The following is a 22,173-nucleotide window of genomic DNA, read 5'->3' as shown; positions in this document are numbered from 1 at the left end:
TCATGTGCATGGCTATAAACCAAGTTTCAATACATTAAAAAAATAAAAATCATACCAAGTATCTTCTTGTACCATAGTGGAATAAAATTAGAAATCAATACCAAGAGAAAATCTCAAAACTATGCAAATACACGGAAATTACAACTTGCTCCTGAATCGTCTTTGGGTAAATAATGAAATTAAGGCAGAAATCAATAAAACATTTTTGAAACTAGAGACACAACATACTAAAACCTCTGGGATACAGCAAAAGCAGTTCTAAGAGGAAAGTTTATAGTGTTAAATGCCTACATTAAAGAGATAGAAAGATCTCAAATTAACAACCTAACATTGTACCAAAAACAAAAAACAAAAACAAAAACAAAACCTAGAAAAGCAAAAACAAACCAAACCTAAAGCTAGAAGAGAAAAGAAATAACAAAGATCAAGGCAGAACTAAATGAGATCAAGACCAAAAAATGATACAAAGGATCAAAAAACAACAAAAAATATTGGCTCTTTGAAAAGATAAAAAAATTGACAGAATGATCATTAGAATAACCAAGAATAAAAGAGACAATTCAAATAAATACAATCAGAAATGACAACAGTGCAGAAATGATACCAGTGGCATTAAATATTTGCCACTTGGGTTGATTTCATGACTTCGTTTTTGTGAATAGTGCTATGATAAACATGAGTGCAGGTGTTTTTTCAATATAATGATTTCTTTTATTTTGGATAGTGATATGGTTTTGTTCTGTGTCCCTACTCAAATCTCATCTGCAGCTCCCTCTTGTTGTGGGAGGGACCCAGTAGGAGATGGTTGAATCATAGGGACAGGTCTTTCCCATGCTGTTCTCATGACAGTGAATGGGTCTCACAAGATCTGACAGTTTTAAAATGGGAGTTACTCTACAGAGGCTCTCTCTTTTCCTTCTGCCATCCATATAATATGTGACTTGCTCCTCCTTGTCCTCTGCCATGATTGTAAGGACAACCCAGCTATGTGGGACTGTAAGTCCAATAAACCTCTTTCTTTTATAAATTGCCCAGTTTTGGGTATGTCTTTGTCAGTGGTGTGAAAATGGATTAATACAGTAAATTGGTGCCAGTAAGAGTGAGGCATTGCTAAAAAGATACCTGAAAATGTAAAAGCGACTTTGGAACTGGGTAACAAGCAGAAGATTGGAACAGTATGGAGGGCTCAGAAGAAGACAGGAAAATGTGGGAAAGCGTGTAACTTCCTAGATATTTGTTGAATGGCTTTGACAAAAATGCTGATAGTGATATGTACAATAAGGTCCAGGCTGAGGTGGTCTCACATGGAGATGAGGAACTTGTTGGTAACTGGAGTAAAGGTGACTCTTGTTATGTTTTAGCAAAGAGACTGGTGGCATTGTGCCCTGCCCTAGAGATTTGTAGAACTTTGAACTTGAAAGAGATGATTTAGGGTATTAGAGGAAGACATTTCTAGGCAGCACAGCATTCAAGGGGCGACTTGTGTGCTGTTAAAGGCATTCAGTTTTATAAGGGAAGCAGAGCATAAAAGTTTGGAAAATTTGCAGCCTGACATTGTGATAGAAAAGAAACAACTATTTTCTGAGGAGGAATTGAAGGTGGCTGCAGAAACTTGAAAAGGAAAAAAAGAGAAAAGAAATAGAAACCAAACAGAGGGGTGGGGTGATGGAGTGGCGAGGACAGGGTGCATTGCAGGCTTGTGCGGGTCGGGCTTGAACCTGCACTGCCTCAGGTTGTAAAGTGTAACAAGGGAGCCAGGGTGGGCAGTGTGGGCCTGTGAGGCCCGTGGGTGCCCCAGTTCCCCCCACAGCTGGCTCCACAGTGGTCTGCTCTGGTTGCCATGTGCAGATTAGGGTTCCAGACCAAAGGCTGCTTGTTCTCTGTCCCCCATTGTGACCCCGACAGGCCAGGGTTACTGCAGTGACTGCCAGAGCACCCTTGGCATTATGGAGGAGCCCAGGGCTACCCCTCAGCCTCACTTTTGACTGGTCCTGGAGGTGCTATGCAGGGTTGTGGCATCACTGCCTGATGGTATGCGACCAGATTCTAATCCTTATGGTATTTTTTTTATGGGAATTGGTGATATGGGCAGCTATTGTTGGATTTTTTGCTGTTTCCTTTTTTTTTTTTTTTTTGGTGGAGAATTTTTAGATCAGTTAGAAGTCGGCTTTATCTGGAAAGAGAGAAAAAGCTTGCTGTAACGTTTTCTGGACTACTTGAAGAAAAATGTAAACTACATGAAAAATTTAGCCTTGTTCAAAAAGAGTATGAAGCTATGAAGTAGAGTCATCTTTAATGGATGCCAGCTTTAAGAAGGAGGCAACAGAAGTGCAACGTTTGGAGGCAACCTGTGAAAAGCTGAACAGGTCCAATGCGGAACTTCAGGATGAAATACCCTGTTTAGTAAAGGAGTTAAAAGAAGAGAAATCTAAACATTCTGAACAAGATGAATTGACAGTGGATATTTCAAAAAGATTACAGTCTCTAGAATATGAGTCAAAATCCCTCAAATCACAAGTAGCTGAAGCCAAAATGACCTTCAAGATATTTCAAATGAATGAAGAATAGTGAAGATAGCAATAAAAGATGCTTTGACTGAAAATACTCAACTTCAGGAAAACCAGAAACAGCTTTTGCAAGAAGCTGAAGTATGGAAAGAACAAGTGAGTGAACTTAATAAACAGAAAATAACATTTGAAGACTCCAAAGTACACGCAAAGCAAGATCTAAAAGATAAAGAAAATCACATCAAGATTCTGACTGAACGCTTGCCAAAGATGAATGATTGGGCTGCTACGCTTGGAGAAGATGTAATGGATGATGATAACTTGGAATTAGAAGTGGACAGTGAATCAGAAAATGGTGCTTACTTAGATAATCCTCCAAAAGGGGTTTTGAAGAAACTGATTCATGTTGCTAAGTTAAATCCTTCTTTAAAAAGCTTAGGAGAAAGAAAACAAATTTATATTCAGTTAGCTGAAGTTAATAAAACAAAGGAAGAGCTTACAGAGCACATTGAAAACCTTCAGACTGAACAAGCATCTTTGCAGTCAGAAAACACATTTTGAAAGTGAGAATCAGAAGTTTCAACAGAGACTTAATGACTGAATTATATCATGAAAATGAAATGAAACTCCATGGGAAATTAACAGTAGAGGAAAATTACCAGTTAGAAAAGAAGAGAAACTTTCTAAAGTAGGTAAAAAGATTAGCCATGACACTGAAGAGCTGGAGACCTATAGAAAGTGAGCCAAAGATCTTGAAGAAGAATTGGAGAGAACTATTCATTATTATCCAAGGGCAGTTTACTTCATATGAGAAAAAAACCACATGATAATTGGTTGGCAGCTCAGACTGCTGAAAGAAGCCTCAATGAATTTAAGGACAGAAAATGCTTACAACAGACAAAAATGAACTGAAACAGTGTTTAAATTTGAACTTTTAGAAAAAGATCCTTATGAACTTGATGTTCTGAATACAGCATTTGAGAGAGCATTCCCGACATGGTCCTTCACCATTGGGTTGGTCTTCATTTGAAATGAGAGCTTTTGTCTCTCCTCCAGTTTTGTTCAAGGGTCCACTCAGACTCTCACCTTTGCTTCCAGGGGGAGGAGGAAGAGGCTCAGGAGGCCCTGGGAATCCTCTGAACCATCAGATTACCAATGAAAGTGAAGAATCAAGCTATTTTAGTTTACCCAGTACTCATAGGGCTCCTCCTGACACTGTCCCTGTCACCTCCATGGGAACAGGCTGTAGGATAGTGTTTCCTCCACCACGACAATCATATCCTGATTCAGCTCTTCCTCCACAAAGGCAAGACAGATTTTATTCTAATTCTGGTAGACTGTCTGGACCAGCAGAACTCAGAAGTTTTAATATGCCTTCTTTGGATAAAATGGATGGGTCAATCCCTTTAGAAATGGAATCCAGTAGAAATGATACCAAAGATGATCTTGGTAATTTAAGTGTGCCTGATTCATCTCTCCCCGCTGAAAATGAAGCAACTGGCCCTGGCGTTGTTCCTCCACCTGTTACTCCAATTAAAGCTCCATTGTTTCCAGCGGATACAAGGAGATCCTTCATGAGAAGAGGACCTCCTTTCTCCCTACCTCCTCCAGGAACCATGTTTGGAGCTTCTCAAGATTACTTTCCATTAAGGGATTTCCCAGGTCTACCACATGCTCCATTTGCAATGAGAAATGTCTATCCACTGAGGAGTTTTCCTCCTTATCTTCCCCCAAGGCCTGGATTTCCCCCCACCCTCATATTCTGAAGTTAGAACGGTTGATTTTGCCTTCAAATGAGCCCTCTATTGAACATCCAGAACCACAACAAGAAACCTGACAATATTTTTGCTCACTTCAAAATTAATTTTGACTGATCTCATTTTCAGTTTAAGTAACTACTGTTATTTAAGAGATTACACTTTTACTCAAATTGAAGCTTAATGGAATTATAATTCTCAGGATAGTATTTTGTAAACAAAGATTTAAATATGAATCTTATAAGTAAATTATATCCATTTTATTTTATTCTAGATAATATAACTATTTTAATTCAATTAAAAATTCCACTATTATGTAAACAATAGTGGGAATTTTATATATATAATCTTGCAGGTGGGGAGGCTGTGTCTTTATGCCAAGAACTGTATTTACCATGGTTGTAGACAAATGTGAAAGTAACTTTATGCTTAATTAAATAAATTTTTTGTTGTTGTTTTTTTAATGAGAAATAAAAATTTTTTTTCTTTGGAAACAAACAAACAAAAAAGTAATCAGGAGCTGAATGTTAATCTCCAAGATGATGGGAAAAATGTTTCCAGGCCATGTCAGAGGTTTTCATGGGAGCCCCTCCCATCACAGTGCTGGGGGCCTAGGAGAAAATGGTTTCATGGACCAGGCCCAGGGACTGTTAGGCATACAGATATATGACAAGTTAGTCATGTGTGGGAATTAAGAAATGAAGAAATTGTACTTGTAAATGCATCAAATATTCACAAATCCAAGGTCAGTTTTCTTATTTTAAAAATGGAGGCAATGCCAGCTCCACAAGAATGGTTTGAATATGAAATAGTTACATGAAAGGACTTTGGAAGCTATGAAGTAAGACACAAAAATGTACAATAATAATAATAAATAACATCCCTGTAGAGAGCTAGCCCTTTTCTGTACCTAAGGCTTTTTCTCAGGGGACTGGTAGAAGAGAAGCTCTTTATAGATTGAAAAATATCTAATTTCTACAAAGAAGAGCTCTTGGAAAAAAAACAAGCAAAGGAAACAAACCAAACAGAAACAGTAAAATCCAAGAGAATAGCTCAGGGCTTTTTAATATAATTCTGATCTTGCCCTACTTAGGAACAGGCTTTTAACACACTATTGATACAAATAAAAAACAACAGAGTTAATACACATAGCATTTATACCATTTGAGGTATTTGGCTACGCTAGGATTTTTTCCTCCCTAGTGGAACTATTCATTGAGAAATATGGCTTTAGAACACAATATTCTACCAAAATTGGAAAACTGAGATTGTTTCATTTGAAAACATCAGGTATGCAGTGATTCTTTCTTTCAATGTCATTTCTTTCGCTTAAACCTTCAGGTTTATTAAGCCTCTGATTCTCAATTAGAATGAGTTCTCTAAGTCCCTGTCATAAATAGAATTATACTAACCTTTCACATCTAAATCACATTGAGTTCTAATAAGTGTGCAACAATAAGACAGGTAAGCATGGAATGGCAATTAGAAAAATAGTATACATTTCTTTTTGCATATTTTAAAACTGAGTAATAAAAGTTGTTTACCATTTTGCCACATAAGGTGCTCAGTTCAGGAATATTTTCATGGAAATCAGGTCCTTTCCCCAGGTGTTGGCTTGGTATACTCCACAGATACTACTAATTCCTTTACAAAGTTGATCCGTGAATATTTATTGATGAAGAGATCTTAGTGGTCATCTAGTACTATTCATTTATTTTATAGCTAAAGAAATCTCCTTTGCTAGGTATTTTTATTTAGTTCATTTATTAGTATTACTAGTGGTAAGTAGTTATTAATTTGTGAACTTTTGCTACATAAGTAAATAATTTTTAGAAAATTTATTTTATCATATAAATTTGGAAGCATCCAGATTCTCCCACCACAACTAATTAAAATTCTGGCATTTATTAACCTTTGGTGGCAGAAAATTACAGCAAGTTTTTACTGAAATGTTGAACATAAATTAGAAATAATAAATTTGCATCCTAGCAGGATGTACAGGTACCACTTAAATCATTCCAAGAACATATACCACAAAGACAAATAATAATATTAGATACCTTAATGTCATATGAAAAATACCACTACCACCAATAACAACTATGACAGTAACAGTAAAAACAAAAATCCAACAATATTTATTCAATGGTTTTTCTTGGAATTATCTGAACTTGGAATGATCTTAAGCACCTTAAATGAATAATGTCATTTAATACTTGAAAAATGTATTAACTCATTTAGAAAATACTGAAAGCACAGAGATGGGAACATATTTAGAAAATAAAAATTCCCTCTTTCATTAGAATAACATGGTGAAATATTAAGATTAATTAGACTGGTCAAATATTTTTCAGTGTTTTTCATGTTACATCTGTATCTGTTCTTAGCGTCGAAGAGCTCACCTTAATGCTTACATGTTTTTTGTTTGTTTCTTTGTTTTACAAATTTAAATTTATTGAATAAGCACAGGAGAGAAGGGAATAAAAAACATTCCAATAGTGGTTTGCATATTTTCTTTCTTGTTAAAACTCAGTGTTTTACACTCCTTTTTTTTCTGTCTGTCTTTTTTGTATTATACTTTTGGCTTATGTTGGTGATACATCTTCCTCTTCTTCCTCCTCTTATTTTTCCTCTTCCTCCATCTTTTCTTTTTGTGTTTCCTCCTCTTCCTCCTCTCCCTCTTCTTTTTCCTCCTCCATTTCCGTTATTTCCAATTCCATTTCCGTTTCCTCTTTTTCTTTCTTCTTTTCCTCTTTTTCCTCTTCTTCTTTCTCTTCTTCGGATTCCTCAGGGGTAAATATAATTTGTCGTTCCAACAAGATATTTGGAAAATGAGACTGTACTATCAAAACAGTTGTGACACACAGCATAAAACATAATATTCTCAATAATAAAATGAACGTGCACAGTGGATCACACACAATTGGCCGGGGCACTTCCCATTTTGGATACCAAAATTGGTAATCTGTAAATAAAGAAGCAATTGAAAGCTGGATTTCACATAAAGTAGTTAAATTGTTTAAGAAATAAAGGACAATACATACATACGGCTTCGTCACGATCTGCATTACCTAGAAAGAAAAAGAAAGTCCATAAAATTTTAGATAAAATTTCTTCTTTCTCTAAAAAAATAAGATAATTTCCCAATAATAGTGCCCCTTTCTCTTAGTTCTCAGGCATTATCTTTGATGTCCCCTCTCCAACCAGTAGCCAATTTCAAAGTACAATATACTCCCTTTTAGTGAACTCAGCCTGGTCTGCTACAGAAAGAATGAAAATATAGGAGTAAGGAGACATGCATTTTTTTTTTTTTTTTTTTTTTTTTTTGAGACGGAGTATTTTGTATTTTGAAATGTGAGAAGGACATGAGATTTGGTAGGGGCCAGGGCAGAATGATATAGTTTCGCTCTATGTTACCACCAAAATCTCATCTCAAAGGGTAATCCCCAAGTGTTGAGGGAGGGACATGGAGTGCAATGGCGCGATCTCGGCTCACCGCAACCTCCGCCTCCTGGGTTCAGGCAATTCTCCTGCCTCAGCCTCCTGAGCAGCTGGGACTATAGGCACGCGCCACTATGCCCAGCTGATTTTTTGTATTTTTAGTAGAGATGGGGTTTCACTATGTTGACCAGGATGGTCTCGATCTCTTGACCTCGTGATCCACCCGCCTCGGCCTCCCAAAGTGCTGGGATTACAGGCGTGAGCCACCGCGCCCGGCCTGGAGACATGCATTTTAGTGCTAATTCTGTCTTCACATCATTGACTTAAATAAGTCTCTCTACTTCCATCCTTAAAAGATTGTTCCAGCTCCAACATTCTAGGATTCTATAATATCTCTTATTTTCATCTCTCTTTCCCCCCCAGATAACTCCTAATTAATCTTAGAAATCTATTCATTTTCCTCATGTAATTCTTATTTTCAGAAGCTTTCAGTTGCTCTTAATTTCCCAGATGGCAAAGTTAACTCTATAGCCTGGCATTCAATATTTTTAGTTAACTAGTCCAATGAGATAGTAATACTTTTTAGGAAATAAATTCCCTTTCTTCTGCTCATTTGGGTTGAGAGATGTATCATTCCATTTTCACACTGCTATAAATAACTACTCAAGACTGGGTAATTTACGGAAAAAAGATCTAATTGAATCACAGTTCTGCATGGCTGGGCAGGCGTCAGGAAATTTAAAATCATGGCAGAAGGTGAAGGGGAAACAAGGCATGTCTTACATGATGGCAGGAGAGACAGTGAACGGGAAACTGCCAAACACTTTTAAACCCTCAGATCTCATAAGAACTCACTCACTAACATGTGAACAGCATGGAGGAAACTGCACCAGTGATCCAATAACCTCCCATCATGTCCCTCCCTCAACACTTGAGGATTACCCTTTGAGATGAGATTTTGGTGGTAACATAGAGCGAAACTATATCATTCTGCCCCGGCCCCTACCAAATCTCATGTCCTTCTCACATTTCAAAATACAATCATGACTTTCCAAGGGTCCACCAAATTCTAACCTCATTCCAGCATTCACCCAAAAGTCCAAGTTCAAAGTCTCATCTGAGAAAAAAACAAGTCTCTTCCATCTATAAGCTTATAAAATCAAAAGCAAGTTAGTTACTTCTAAGATACAATGAGGGTACAGACATTGGGTAAATGCTCCCATTTCAAGTAGGAGAAATTAGCTGAAAAAAGGGGATACATATCCCATGCAAATTCGAAACCCAACAGGGCAGTCATTGACTCCCAAAGTTCCAAAATAATCTCCTAGATGTTTCACATCCAGGGCATGCTGATGCAAAGGGTAGGCTTCCAAGGCCTGTGGCTCTGCAGGGTTCAGTCCCTATGGCTGCTTTCATAGGCTGGCATTGAGTACCTGTGGCTTTTTCAGACCCATGGTGCAAGCTGTCATTCTGGGATTTGGAGGATGGTGGCCCTCTTTTCACAGCTCTATGAGGCAGTGCCCCAGTAGAGACTCTGTGAAGGGGCTCCAACTCCACATTTCCTTTCTGCATTGCCCTAGTAGAGGTTCTCTATAAGGGCGCCACCCCTGCAGCAGATATCTACTTGGACATCCAGGTGTTTCTATACAACCTCTGAAATCTAGGCAAAGGTTCCCAAAGCTCAACTCTTGTCATCGATGCACCTGCAAGCTTAACACCACATGGAAGCTGCCAATGTGCTGCCAAGGCTTGGATCTTACACCCTTTAAAGCAATGGCCTGAGCTGTACTTTGGCCCCTTTGAGCCATGGCTTAAACTGGAATAGCTGGGAGGAAAGGGACCATATCCCAAGGCTGCACAGAGCAGTGGGGGCCTGGGCCTGGCTCAAGAAAAAATTTTTCCCTCCTAGGCATCTGGGCCTGTGATTAGAGGGGCTGCCGTAAAAATCTCTGAAATGTCCTGGGACATTTTCTCCATTGTCTTGGTGATTAACATTTGGCTCCTTGTTACTTATGCAGATTTCTGCAGCCAGCTTAAATTTCTCCCTAGAAAAAATAAAATGTATATATTTTTCTACCACACGGTCAGGCTGCAAATTTTCCAAACTTTTATGCTTTGTTTCCCTTTTAAAAATAAGTTTTAATTTCAGATCATCTTTTTATGAATGCATAAGATGATGTGCTTTTGGAAACATCCAGGTTACACCTTGAGTGCTTTGCTGCTTAGATATTTGTCTTGCCAGACACCCTGAATTATCTCTCTCAAGTTCAAAGTTCCACAGATCTTTAGGGTATGGGTAAAAATGCCACAGTCTCTTTGCTAAAGCATAGCAAGAATGACCTTTATTCCAGTTCCCAATAAGTTCCTCATCTCCATCTGAGATCACCTCAACCTGGACTTCATTGTCCATCTCACTATTAGCATTTTGGTCAAAACTATTCAACAAGACTCTAGGAAGTTCCAAACATTCCCACATCTTCCTGTCTTCTTCTGAGCCCTCCAAATGATTCCAACTTTTGCCTGTTACCAGTTCCAAAGTTACTTCCACATTTTCAGGTATCTTTATACCAGTGCCCCAAACACCTGGTACTAATTTCCTGTATTAGTTCATTTTCACACTGCTATAAAGAAGTACCTGAGACTGGATAATTTATAAAGAAAGACGGTTTAATTGACTTACAGTTATGCGTGGCTGGAGAGGTCTCAGGAAATTTACAATCATGACATAAGGTGAAGGGAAAGCAAGGCACATTTTACATGGTGGGAGGAGAGGTAGGGGGCAACTGCCAAACACTTTAAACCATCAGATCTCTTGAGAACTCACTCATATCATGAGAACAGCATGAGAGAAGCTGGTCCCATGATCTAATCACCTCCCACCAAGTCCCCCCACTCAACATGTGGAGATTACAATTCAAGATGATATTTTGGTCGGGACACAGAGCTAAATATTATGATGGTCAGATAACCAATCCTGAATTCCACTAGGAAGCAGAGTGGGACGATAAATGAGTTCTTACACATAAATAACCCAATAGCAACAAAAGTAATTTTCCTCTAAGAGTAATATTATTGAAATAATATTACTCTTAGAGGAAAATTTAGAACTCAATATTAAGGCACCTTGGAGGTGAACTGACCTTTTGGATCTTTGAAGTTATTTTAGTCCTTTGCACTTGGTCTTACTTCATACTTTATATAATGACTTTATTATACTTTAAGTTCTGTGGCACATGTGCAGAACGTGCAGTTTTGTTACATAGATATACATGTGCCATGATGCTTTGCTGCACCCATCAACCCATCATCTACATTAGGTATTTCTCCTAATGCCATTCCTCCCCTAGCCCCCAGTGTGTGATGTTACCCTCCCTATGTCCATGTGTTCTCATTGTTCAACTTGAGAACATGCGGTGTTTGGTTTTCTGTTCTTGTGATAGTTTGCTGACAGTGATGGTTTCCAGCTTCATCCATGTCCCTGCAAATGACAAAAACTCATTCTTTTTTATGGTTGTATAGTATTCCATGGTGTTTATATGCCACATTTTCTTTATCCAGTCCATCAGTGATGGGCATTTGGGTTGGTTCCAAATCTTTGCTATTGTGAACAGTGCCACAATAAACATACATATGCATACGTCTTTATAGTAGAATGATTTATAATCCTTTGGGTATATACCAAGTAATGGGATTGCTAGGTCAAATGGTATCTCAAGTTCTAGATCCTTGAGGTATCGCCACACTGTCTTCCACAACGGTTGAATTAATTTACTCCCACCAACAATGTAAAAGCATTCTTATTTCTCCACATCCTCTCCAGCATCTGTTGGTTCCTGACATTTTAATAATCACCATTCTAACTTGTGTAAGATGGTATCTCAATGTGGTTTTGATTTGCATTTCTCTAATGACCAGTGGTGATGAGCTTTTATCATGAATTTGTTTGCTTTTGCTTCTCTAGTTCCTTTATTTTTTTTCTCACTCTATCACTCAGGCTGGAGTGCAGTGGTGTGACCTCAGCTCACTGCAACCTCCACCTCCTGAGTTCAAGCAATTCTTCTACCTCAGACTCCTGAGTAGCTGGTATTACAGGTGTGCACCGCGATGCCTGGCTAATTTTTTGTAGTTTTAGTAGAGATGAAGTTTCACCATGTTGGTCAGGCTGGTCTTGAACTCCTGACCTCATGATCTGCCTGCCTTGGCCTCAAATCCCAAAGTGCTAGGATTACAGGTGTGAGCCACCCTGCCCAGCCCACTTCTCTAGTTCTTTTAACTGTGATGTTGGGGTGTTTATTTTAGGTCTTTCTTGCTTTCTCTTGTGGGAATTTAGTGCTATAAATTTTCCTCTACACACTGCTTTAAATGTGTCCCAGAGATTCTGGTAAGTTGTGTCTATTCTCACAGGTTTCAAAAAACATCTTTATTTCTGTCTTAATTTTTATTTATTTATTTATTTTTTATTTTTATTTTTTCCCATTTATTTATTTTATTGCATTTTAGGTTTTGGGGTACATGTGAAGAACATGCAAAATTGTTGCATAGGAACACACGTGGCAGTGTGATTTGCTGCCTTCCTCCCCATCACCTACATCTGGCATTTCTCCCCTTGCTATCTCTCCCCAGCTTCCCACCCCCCACCGTCCCTCCCCTATTTCCCCCCAACTGACCCCAGTGTGTAGTGCTCCCCTCCCTGTGTCCATGTGTTCTCATTGTTTAACACCCGCCTATGAGTGAGAACATGCGGTGTTTGATCTTCTGGTCTTCTGTCAGTTTGCTGAGAATGATGGTTTCCAGGTTCATCCATGTCCCTACAAAGGACCCAAACTCATCGTTTTTGATGGCTACATAATATTCCATGGTGTATATGTGCCACATTTTCCCTATCCAGTCTATCGTCGATGGGCATTTGGGTTGGTTCCAGGTCTTTGCTATTGTAAACAGTGCTGCAATGAACATTCGTGTACACGTGTCCTTATAGTAGAACGATTTGTAATCCTTTGGATATATACCCAGTAATGGGATTGCTGGGTCAAATGGAATTTCTATTTCTAGGTCCTTGAGGAATCGCCACACTGTCTTCCACAATGGTTGAACTAATTTACACTCCCACCAACAGTGCAAAAGTGTTCCTATTTCTCCACATCCTCTCCAGCATCTGTTGTCTCCAGATTTTTTAATGATCGCCATTCTAACCGGCGTGAGATGGTATCTCAGTGTAGTTTTGATTTGCATTTCTCTGATGACCAGTGATGATGAGCATTTTTCTGTCTTAATTTTGTTATTTACCCAGTAGTGATTCAGGAGCAAGTCATTCAGTTTCCATGTAGTTGTGAGGTTTTGAGTGAGTTTCTTAATCCTGAGTTCTAATTTGATTGCACTGTGGTCTGAAAGACTGTTTGCTACAATTTCTGTTCTTTTGCATTCGCTGATGAGTACTTTACTTCCATTTATGTGGTTGATTTCAGGATAAGTGTGATGTGACACTGAGAAGAATGTATATTCTGTTAATTTGGGGTAGAGAGTTCTGTAGAAGTCTATTAGGTTTGCTTGGTTCAGATCTGAGTTCAAGTCCTGGATATCCTTGTTAATTTTCTGTCTCATTGATCTGTCTAAAATTGACAGTGGGATGTTGAAGCCTCCCGCTATTATTGTGTGGGAGTCTAAGTCTCTTTGTAGGTCTCTAAGAACTTGCTTTATGAATCTGGGTGCTTCTGAATTGGGTGCATATATATTTAGGATAGTTAGCTCTTCCTGTTGCATTGATCTCTTTACCATTATGTAATACCCTTCTTTGTCTCTTTTTGTTCTTTGTTGGTTTAAAGTCTATTTTATCAGAGACTAGGATCACAACCCTGCTTTTTTTTGCTTTCCATTTGCTTAATAAATATTCTGTTCTTTTATTTTGAGCCTATGTGTGTCTTTGCACATGAAATGTATTCTCCTGAATACAGCACACTGATGGGTCTTGACGTTTTATTCAATTTGCCAGTCTGTGTCTTTTGATTGGGGCATTTAGCCCATTTACATTTAAGATTCATATTGTTATGTGTGAATTTGATCCTGTCATTATGATGTTAGCTAGATATTTTGCCTGTTGATGCAATTTCTTCATAGCATTGATGGTCTTAATAATTTGGTATGTTTTTGCTGTGGCTGGTAAGGGTTGTTCCTTTCCATATTTAGTGCTTCCTTCAGCTCTTGTAACAGAGGTCTGGTGGTAACAAAATCTCTCAGCATTTGCTTATCTGTAAAGGATTTTATGTCTCCTTTGCTTATGAAGCTTAGTTTGGCTGGATATTAAATTCTGAGTTGAAAATTCTTTTCTTTAAGAATGTTGAATATTGTCCCCCACTCTCTTCTGGCTTGTAGGGTTTCTGCACTGTTAGTCTGAGGAGCTTCCCTTTGTGGGTAACCTGACCTTTCTCTCTGGCTGCCCTTAATATGTTTTCCTTCATTTCAGCCTTGGTGAATCTGACAATTATGTATCTTGGGGTTGCCCTTCTCAGGCAATATCTTTGTGGTATTGTCTGTATTTCCTGAATTTGAATGTTGGCCTGCCTTGCTAGGTTGGGGAAGTTCTCCTGGATAATATTCTGAAAAGTGTTTCCCAAGTTGATTCCATTTTACTTGTCTCTTTCAGGTAAACCAGTCAAACATAGATTTGGTCTTTTCACATAGTCCCATATTTCTTGGAGGCTTTGTTTGTTTCTTTTCAATCTTTTTTCTTTAGTTGTATTTCCAAAGTAGCATTACTACCAAATCAATACAAAATTGTAAAGTTAATTTTGTATTGTAGAGCTGAAACCAGGAAGTACAGCTCTATGAATTATTTTCTTTGTATAGCTTCAGGTTAGAGTTTGCCAATGACAGGAATGCAAATGAAATAGGATTTCTTGCATTTCTTAGTCATGACCTCCATATTCCTTACTTATTTTCTAGCATTTTTGTTTCCTTTTGCTGTTTCCAGTGTAATCTTCGCTTCCATAATGATTTTTTTCCCAATGTTTCTACCAGTAATTTCATCTTCTTTTGTCTGACAAATCTTCTGTGACCTTTATGTGTTTGCCTTTAAGTTTCTTTTTTTTTTTTTTTCCTGGAGTCTCATTCTGTCATGTAGGCCAGGGGGCAATGGCATGGTCTCAGCTCACTGCAACCTCTGACTCCCAGGTTCAAGTGATACTCCTGCTTTGGCCTCCCAAGTAGTTGGGATTACAGGTGCATATCACCACACCTGGCTAATTTTTTGTATTTTTAGTAGAGATGGAGTTTCACCATGTTGGCCAGGCTGGTCTTGAATCCCTGACCTCAGATGATCCACTCATCTTGGCCATTACACCCAGCCTAAATTCTTGTTTTAAGCTACTTTATAAAGTTTTTATTGAAGATGGTATATCTGTTCTTGTTTTCTACATATTCTCTGACAGTAATATGGTGGTGAGCATTTTTCTCTTGCCATTTGTTTTTCTCTTTTTCTTAGAGTTTTTCTTTTTTTTTTTTTGTATAGATCACGTACTGGTTTTTCCTGATTATTTCTATTAGTTGTTTATGCTGTGTAACAAATTACCATAGACATAACAGCTTAAGACAACATATGTTTATAACAAGGTCTGTGGTTGGGAGTTTGGCCATGGTGTGACTGGGTCCTCTGTTTCAGAGTGTCATCAGCCTGAAATCAAAGTATTGACCTGAGTGTGATGACTGAAGAAGATTCTGCTTCCAAGCTTGCTTAGGTTCTTGGCAGAATTCCTTATGGCTGCAGGACTGAGAACTCCAGTTTTTTGCTGGCTATTGGCTAGTGACCACCTTCTGCTCATAGAGCCTACCTACAATTCTCTGCCACATGGTTCTTTCCATAGGCAGTTGACAACAGGACTGCTTGCTTCTTTAAGGCCAGTTCAAGAAGCATAGTGAATGTGCTAGCAAGATGATGTCTTATATAATATAACATAATCACAAGGAGTGACATCTCATCATCTTTGGCCTATAATATAATGTAATCACAATAGTGACATCATATTATCTTTGTGGTATTCTAACGATCAGAAGCATGTCACAGGTCCCATTCACATTCACGGGGAGGGAGTTATATGAGCCTAAATACTAGAAGGTAAGGATCATTTGTGGTCACCTAGGGCTTTTCTGCCACATTATTCATCTGTGAACAAATCAATTTTTCACCCAGGCATTTGCAGGCTGTTGTGTGGGAGAAGCCAGGTCAGTCTCTAAGTTAACTGGACTTTTTTCTAGTTCACTGGTAAATTTCTTTATGTCAAAAGATTGTATATGTGAGGTCCTTTTTAGCCTGTATTTCTCCCTATCAGACAAAGATTGGTAGTTGCAAGGCTGTCAAAGTACAGAGTTTTCTTTAGTCTGGATAGAATTCTTACTGCAAATATGTCATTTTGTAGGTGATTTCTCATTCTGGTTTTTTTTTTATCATTAGTTTCATGGGGCTGCTAAAAAATTATCACAAAATTGATGTCTTAAAAAAACAAAAATTTATTCTCCCACAGTTCTAGAGGCCAGAATTCTGAAATCGCCATATTGGCAAGGTCATGTAGCTTTTGAAGCCTCTAAAGGAGGATCCTCCCTTGCCTCTTCCCAGCTTCTGGTGGCTCCCAGCAACACTTGGCCTTCCTTGGCTTGCAGCTGCATCACTTCAATCTTTGCATCTATTCACGTGGCCTTCTCTCCTCCAAGTGCGTCCCTGTGTGCCCTTTTCTCCTCTAATAAGAATACCAATAAGTGTATTTAGGACTCACCCTAATGCAGTACAATCTCATCTTAATTTGCTAATTACATCTGTAAACACTCCCTTTCCAAATAAAATCACATTTTGATGTTTTGGGTAAATTTGTATTTTGGGGGAACATTATTCAATAACCCATTGCAGACTACATGTTCTAATTCTCATTGGTGGAAAACTGTTTAGGAGTTTCTGATTTTAGCCTATCCATTCTGTCCCTATTGTCTCAGAAATGTAATTGTTGAGTTGCCCTTCAGGGTTTGCCACCTACTTTAAAAATGTGCTCTATGGGCTTTGAGATCTGCAACTACTGTAGAGATAACTTCTCTGAATTTGATTGACAACTTTTATATATACTTGGTAAAAGGGTGTAAATAACTGAATTTTAGTGAATATAGAGTTTACATTTATTTTTATTTTTATTATAGTTTCAGAGTGACTTACAAGGAGAACAGAGAAGGGTCAAATATTTTTCTATTTAAAAAATGATCTTCCAGTTCTTTTTCTGGATAAGATGGCATAAGCATTCCAATGTTTTTCTCCCATTGAATAAAACTTTTAGTGCATGGATAGAATGCACAGGCAGCTATTTGAGAACTCTGAAAAGTAAACATCTGTAAGAAGCTTGAGAAAGAACACTAGAACCAAAGTGCTGCTGAACTGGTGGTGAGTTCATCATTATTTCTTTCTCTGGTGTCTCTCAGCATGAACTCAGTAATACCCCAAACCTAGAAGGGAGCACTATGGTACAGGCAGAGAGATCTAGGTGAGTACTCTAGTTTTAGCTCAAAAAGTGGGAAATGGAACTGCGAATATTTGGAGAGAGTGGAGAAGTCACTTGATTATTTTTTTTTCTTGTTTTTTCTATTCTCTCATGTCCCAGCCTTCAGTCAATATGGTGGCAGTGATGGTGACAGTGACTAAAGCCAGCAAAAGGAACTTACAGAGCAAAAGCTCTGAGGAGAGGAATTTTCTTCTCCATTTGATTAATCTGTGGCTTCAAGAGGGCAAGGCCAAACTCCCTTTTCGGTTTTCTGTTTTCTATCTCCATCCTCCTGCTGCGTAGATCCTGAACATGGCTCAATCATAGAAGTGGGTGTTCTTGACTAGAGCACAGAAAACGGGAGATCTAGGGAACTGGAAGGCACCAGATAGGTGGCAGAGAGGGACAAACTCAGAAAAGGATAGAGAGACTCCACAAAGCGCTTGATGAATTTCTGGGCTTACTCAAGCATGTAAGCCAGGCATGGGTCTGATACTAATTAGCACATCAATGACCTTGAGAACTGAGCTAATCAGTAAAACTTTCCCTATGTCCCAAAGTAACCAGTAGATTGTGTTCTTGTGGGATTGGTCTAAATAGTTCCACAAAGGCTTTGAAAACTTTGAAACCATGGCCCGCAGAAGGCAGATTAGAAATTATGGTCCAAGTCTCACCAAGTCAAATACTTTCTAAAGCAAAAATTCAACTTTCTCCATAAAATTTAAAGAAGATCCAATGTCTCATAATGAAATATTCAAAATTCCAGGATACAATTCAACCACAAAAGTCTCAACTGAAATGAGAAAAGGCAAGTAATAACCACCAGTGACGAGATAAAACAGATATCAGAGTTGTCAGAGACTTTAAATAAAGGTTAAGATGAAAAGTATCAGCCAAGAAACAGAAGATATAATAAAGAACTAAATAGAAATTTTAGAACTGAAAAATAAAAAATAACTGAAAGAACTTAATAGTAAACTACAGATGATAGAGCAGCAAGTATATGAACATGAAGGTAAATCAAGAGAAATGATCCAATATGAGAAAGAAAAAAATAGATTTAAAAAAAATTAAAAGAGCCTCAGGGAGCCCATGGGATAGCAAAAGAAAAACTCTAACTTTCATGTCATCAGAAGGAAAATGAGGGTAGTGCTGAAAAAAATTTGAAGAGATCATGGCCGAAAACATCCCAAGATTGGAGAAAGGTATAAACCTACACATTTAAGAAGTTGAGTATTTCAGAAGAAATCCATGACCAGAAACGTAATAGTCAAACTGCTGAAAATTAAAGACAAAAACCCCAAATCTTAAAAGTAGCCAGAGGAAAATACCATTACCTATAAAGAAACAAATAATTAAATGACTGGATTTCTCATCAGAAACCACTGAGGCCGGAAAGAGGTGGCACAATATTTTTGAAGTACTAAAATGAAACAACAACAAACAACAAAACTCTCAAGAATTGTATATGCAGCAAGAATAAAGAAGAAATAAAGACATTTTTAAATGAAGAAATTCTAAGGGAATTTTTAGCCAGCAGACTTAGTCTAAAAAGATTGCTAAAGTAAATTATTCATTCAGGAAGTAAATTATACCAGAAAAAAATATAGGAATAATAGGAATGAAGGAAGAGCCTTTTAAAAGCTGTTTTTTCTCTTGAGTTCTTTAAAATATGCTTGAGAGTTGAAAATAAAAGTATATCATTGATGGTGTTTTCAATGAATGTGGATAAAATATGTAAGACAACTACAGGACATATGTGATAGGATCCCAACGGTGGTAAAGTTTCTACATTCCAATTGAAGTGGTCAACTACTGATTCTACTGATTCTAAATAGACTATGAAAGATAAGTATGCATGTTGTTATCACTACAGCAACCATTTAAAAAATTATAGAGATACATGAAAATCACAATAGACAAATTAAAAGGAATATAAAAAATTGTTCGAATAACCTGAAAGAGGGAATAGAAAGGAAAGAGTAAAAACAAGAACCAGGGAGGAAAAAACAGAAAACAAATAACAAAATGGTAGACCTAAATTCAGACATATTAATAACAATATTAAATATAAGTGGGCTGAATATGAATACAGCAATTAAAAGAGATTGTCAGAATGGATTAAAAAATCTGACCCAACTATATGCTGTTTATAAGAAACTCACTTGAAATTTAATAATATAGATAGTTTAAAAATCAATATTAGAATAGATATTATAGCAAAGAAAATTATAAGGGATAAAGAAAGACATTACATATTGATAAAATGGTGAGTTCATCTGGAAAGCATAATAATTATAATTGTATGTGCACTTAACAGAGCTTCAATATACACAAAGGAAACCTGACAGGGCTGAGAGAGGAAATGTAAAAATCTACCTAAAATTACAGTTGGAGACTTCACTATTCCTCTCTCAAAAATTGACAGAGCTAGACAGAAAATTATCAAGAATATGAAAAGACTCAACAATATCATCAACCAACAGAATCAAACTTACATTTACAGAGCACTGCACTCAACAATAGCAGAATCACATTTTTTTTTTCCAACAGTCATAGAACATATACTGAGCTAGTATATGTCTCAGGCCAAAAAATAAACCTTAACAAATTTTTAAAATACCCTGAAATCTATATGTTGTATTCTCTGAACACAAAGACATGAAATTAGAAATTAATAACAGACACATTTTAAAATATCACTTATAACAAAATCAAAAATAAGAAATATGAAGGAATAATGCTAACAAAACATTTACAGAATCTATATTCTGAAAACTACTAAACATTGATAAAAGAATACCCCCCCAAATTAAAAACAAACTGTATTTATGGATTGGAATACTCAATATTGTCAATGTTCATTATCCCCCTGCCAATTGATCTATAGGTTTTATGTAACTTCTATGAAAATCCCAGGAAAGTGTTGCGTAAAGACATAGATGTCCTTCTCTCTTCTCCTTGTCTTTCTCCCACTGTTTCTCTCCACTCTCTTGCAGTATTTCTCATTGTTTCCCTGCTCCAGGATTTCATCCTTAGATGAAGCACAACTCAGGTGAGTACTTCCTTTTTTATGTTTTTAGCTTCATCTATATACTAACAATTCTCAATACACCCCTGATCTGTAGCTTAAGTTGAGTAGTGTTCTCTACTGAGATCTTAAATGGTTATCTAAAGCTAATAATGATCAAAACTGAACCCATCATCTATTTTCTGTAGCTTCTCCTCTTCGTATAACTCATATTTCGATTGTACCATTAGTCACCCAAATGCCAATTCTGGCATTTTCTTTCTTTCTTTCTCTCTCTTTTTTTTTTTTTTTTTTTTTTTTACGAGGGAGTCTTACCCTGTCACCCAGGTTGGAGTACAGTGGCGCAATCTTGGCTCACTACAACTTCTGCCTCCTGGGTTCAAGTGATCCTCCTGCCTTAGCCTCCCGAGTAGCTGGGACTACAGGCATACACCACCATGCCTGGCTAATTTTGGTACTTTAGTAGAGACGGGGTTTTACCATGTTGGTAAGGTTGGTCTCAAACTCCTGACGTCAGGTGATCCACCAGCCTCAGTCTCCCAAAGTGCTGGGATTATAGGTGAGAGCCACAATGCCCAGTCCTGGCATTTATCTTATGCTCTCTCTTTCTCTCATCACCAGATCAGTCTCCAAGATTTGCTAATTTGGGTCTATACATGTTAATCAAATTGGTCTTGTCTCTATTTCTCTTATAAAAACTCTAATATGAACTTCTTTTCTCCTCTGGGCTATAACAAAAGCCTCCAGAGTGATTTACTTTCCCAAGATTTTATAACCTTTTTAAGAAATTAAAAAAAAAATTGAAATAATTCCTAATTACAAAAAAGTTTCAATACAGTACAAATAACTTTTGTTTTGAACCATTTGAATATAAGTTGTCAACCTGATGTCTAATCATCCCAGAGTATTTACTGTGCATGTGCTACAAAGACAATCTTCTACATAATCACAATATAATCATCAAAACCAAGAAATTAAGTTACATCACTATCATCTAATCTACAGATCCCATTAAATGTTTGCCAATTCTAACAACAGTGCCCTTTATAGCAAAAATTAAGTCTTGTGCAGAACCATGTATTACATTTAGTGTTCATGCTTTTAATTCTTTCTTTGACCTTCATTTTTGAAAATAAAGTCAGTTATTTTGTAGACAAATCTTAAATTTTCAAAGCAAATCTACAAGTTGGACTTATTTGATGCTTCCTTCTGATTGGATTAGGTTATGCATCTTTCCTAGAAATGCCACAGAAGTCATGCTATGCTCTTCTCATTGCATCCTCTTAAGTAGTGTATGGTTTTCCCATTACTAAGGATGTTCACTTTGATCATCTTATTAGAGCGGTACTTGCCAGGCTCCTCCCCTGTGAAGTTACACTTTTCCCCTTAGTAATTAAATATTTTTATAGAAAGCTATTTTGTTACTAGGAAAACAACATTGTTTCTCATCTTGAACATCTCATCTAAACTTTAATTTACTTATTGATTTATGCCAGTACGAATTAAAATTTTGTTTTATCCAATGGGTTACAATTGATTACTATTATAATTATATAATAAACTCTCCCAGATTTGACACTTTAATATGCATCTCTGTCCTTTTTGTTACATGTTCCCATCATTCTTTGAGCACTTCTGCTTACTTTAAAGATGTTCTGGATTCATCTTATACTTTCCCCACCCTATCCCTGGAATCAGGCTTTTTCTCCAATGACCCCTGATTCCTTTGCTTGAATATTAGAATTTAGAAATCAAGATCTAGGTGTTAGGTATGCTCAATGCTTTGGGGGTCACTTTCTACAGAGCCCTGGCAGAGCTAGGAAATATATGTATGTATGTATGTAGATGCATATATAGATATAGATATATATAGATGTATACAGATACATATTTATATATATATACTTATTTATTAAAATTCTTAATTT

At 37.2% G+C, this 22,173-nt stretch overlaps 1 protein-coding gene and 1 pseudogene across 2 annotated transcripts in view; one reads left to right on the top strand and one right to left on the bottom strand.

The window, feature by feature from the left end:
- The first annotated feature begins 1,464 nt into the window (after positions 1 to 1,464).
- On the top strand, positions 1,465 to 4,724 carry LOC116563436 (annotated as a pseudogene).
- Positions 4,725 to 5,303: 579 nt separating this feature from the next.
- The window catches only part of GLIPR1L2 (GLIPR1 like 2), a 42,471-nt gene continuing 25,601 nt past the window's right edge, over positions 5,304 to 22,173 (bottom strand). For both annotated transcript variants that reach the window (XM_032296048.1, XM_032296039.1), the window contains 2 exons: positions 7,309 to 7,335; positions 5,304 to 7,229 (listed from right to left, as the gene is read on the bottom strand). In XM_032296048.1, coding sequence (XP_032151939.1) covers positions 6,886 to 7,229; positions 7,309 to 7,335 — 371 coding nt within the window. In that variant the 3' untranslated portion in view covers positions 5,304 to 6,885. The remainder of the gene's footprint in view (positions 7,230 to 7,308; positions 7,336 to 22,173) is intronic.

This window comes from Sapajus apella, unplaced genomic scaffold, assembly GCF_009761245.1.
Source record: "Sapajus apella isolate SASKATOON/1434 unplaced genomic scaffold, GSC_monkey_1.0 scaffold2, whole genome shotgun sequence".
In the NCBI taxonomy this organism is placed as follows: Eukaryota; Metazoa; Chordata; class Mammalia; order Primates; family Cebidae; genus Sapajus; species Sapajus apella.
The sequence above is the reverse complement of the archived record's forward strand: the minus strand, read 5'-3'. Positions and strand labels throughout refer to the sequence as shown.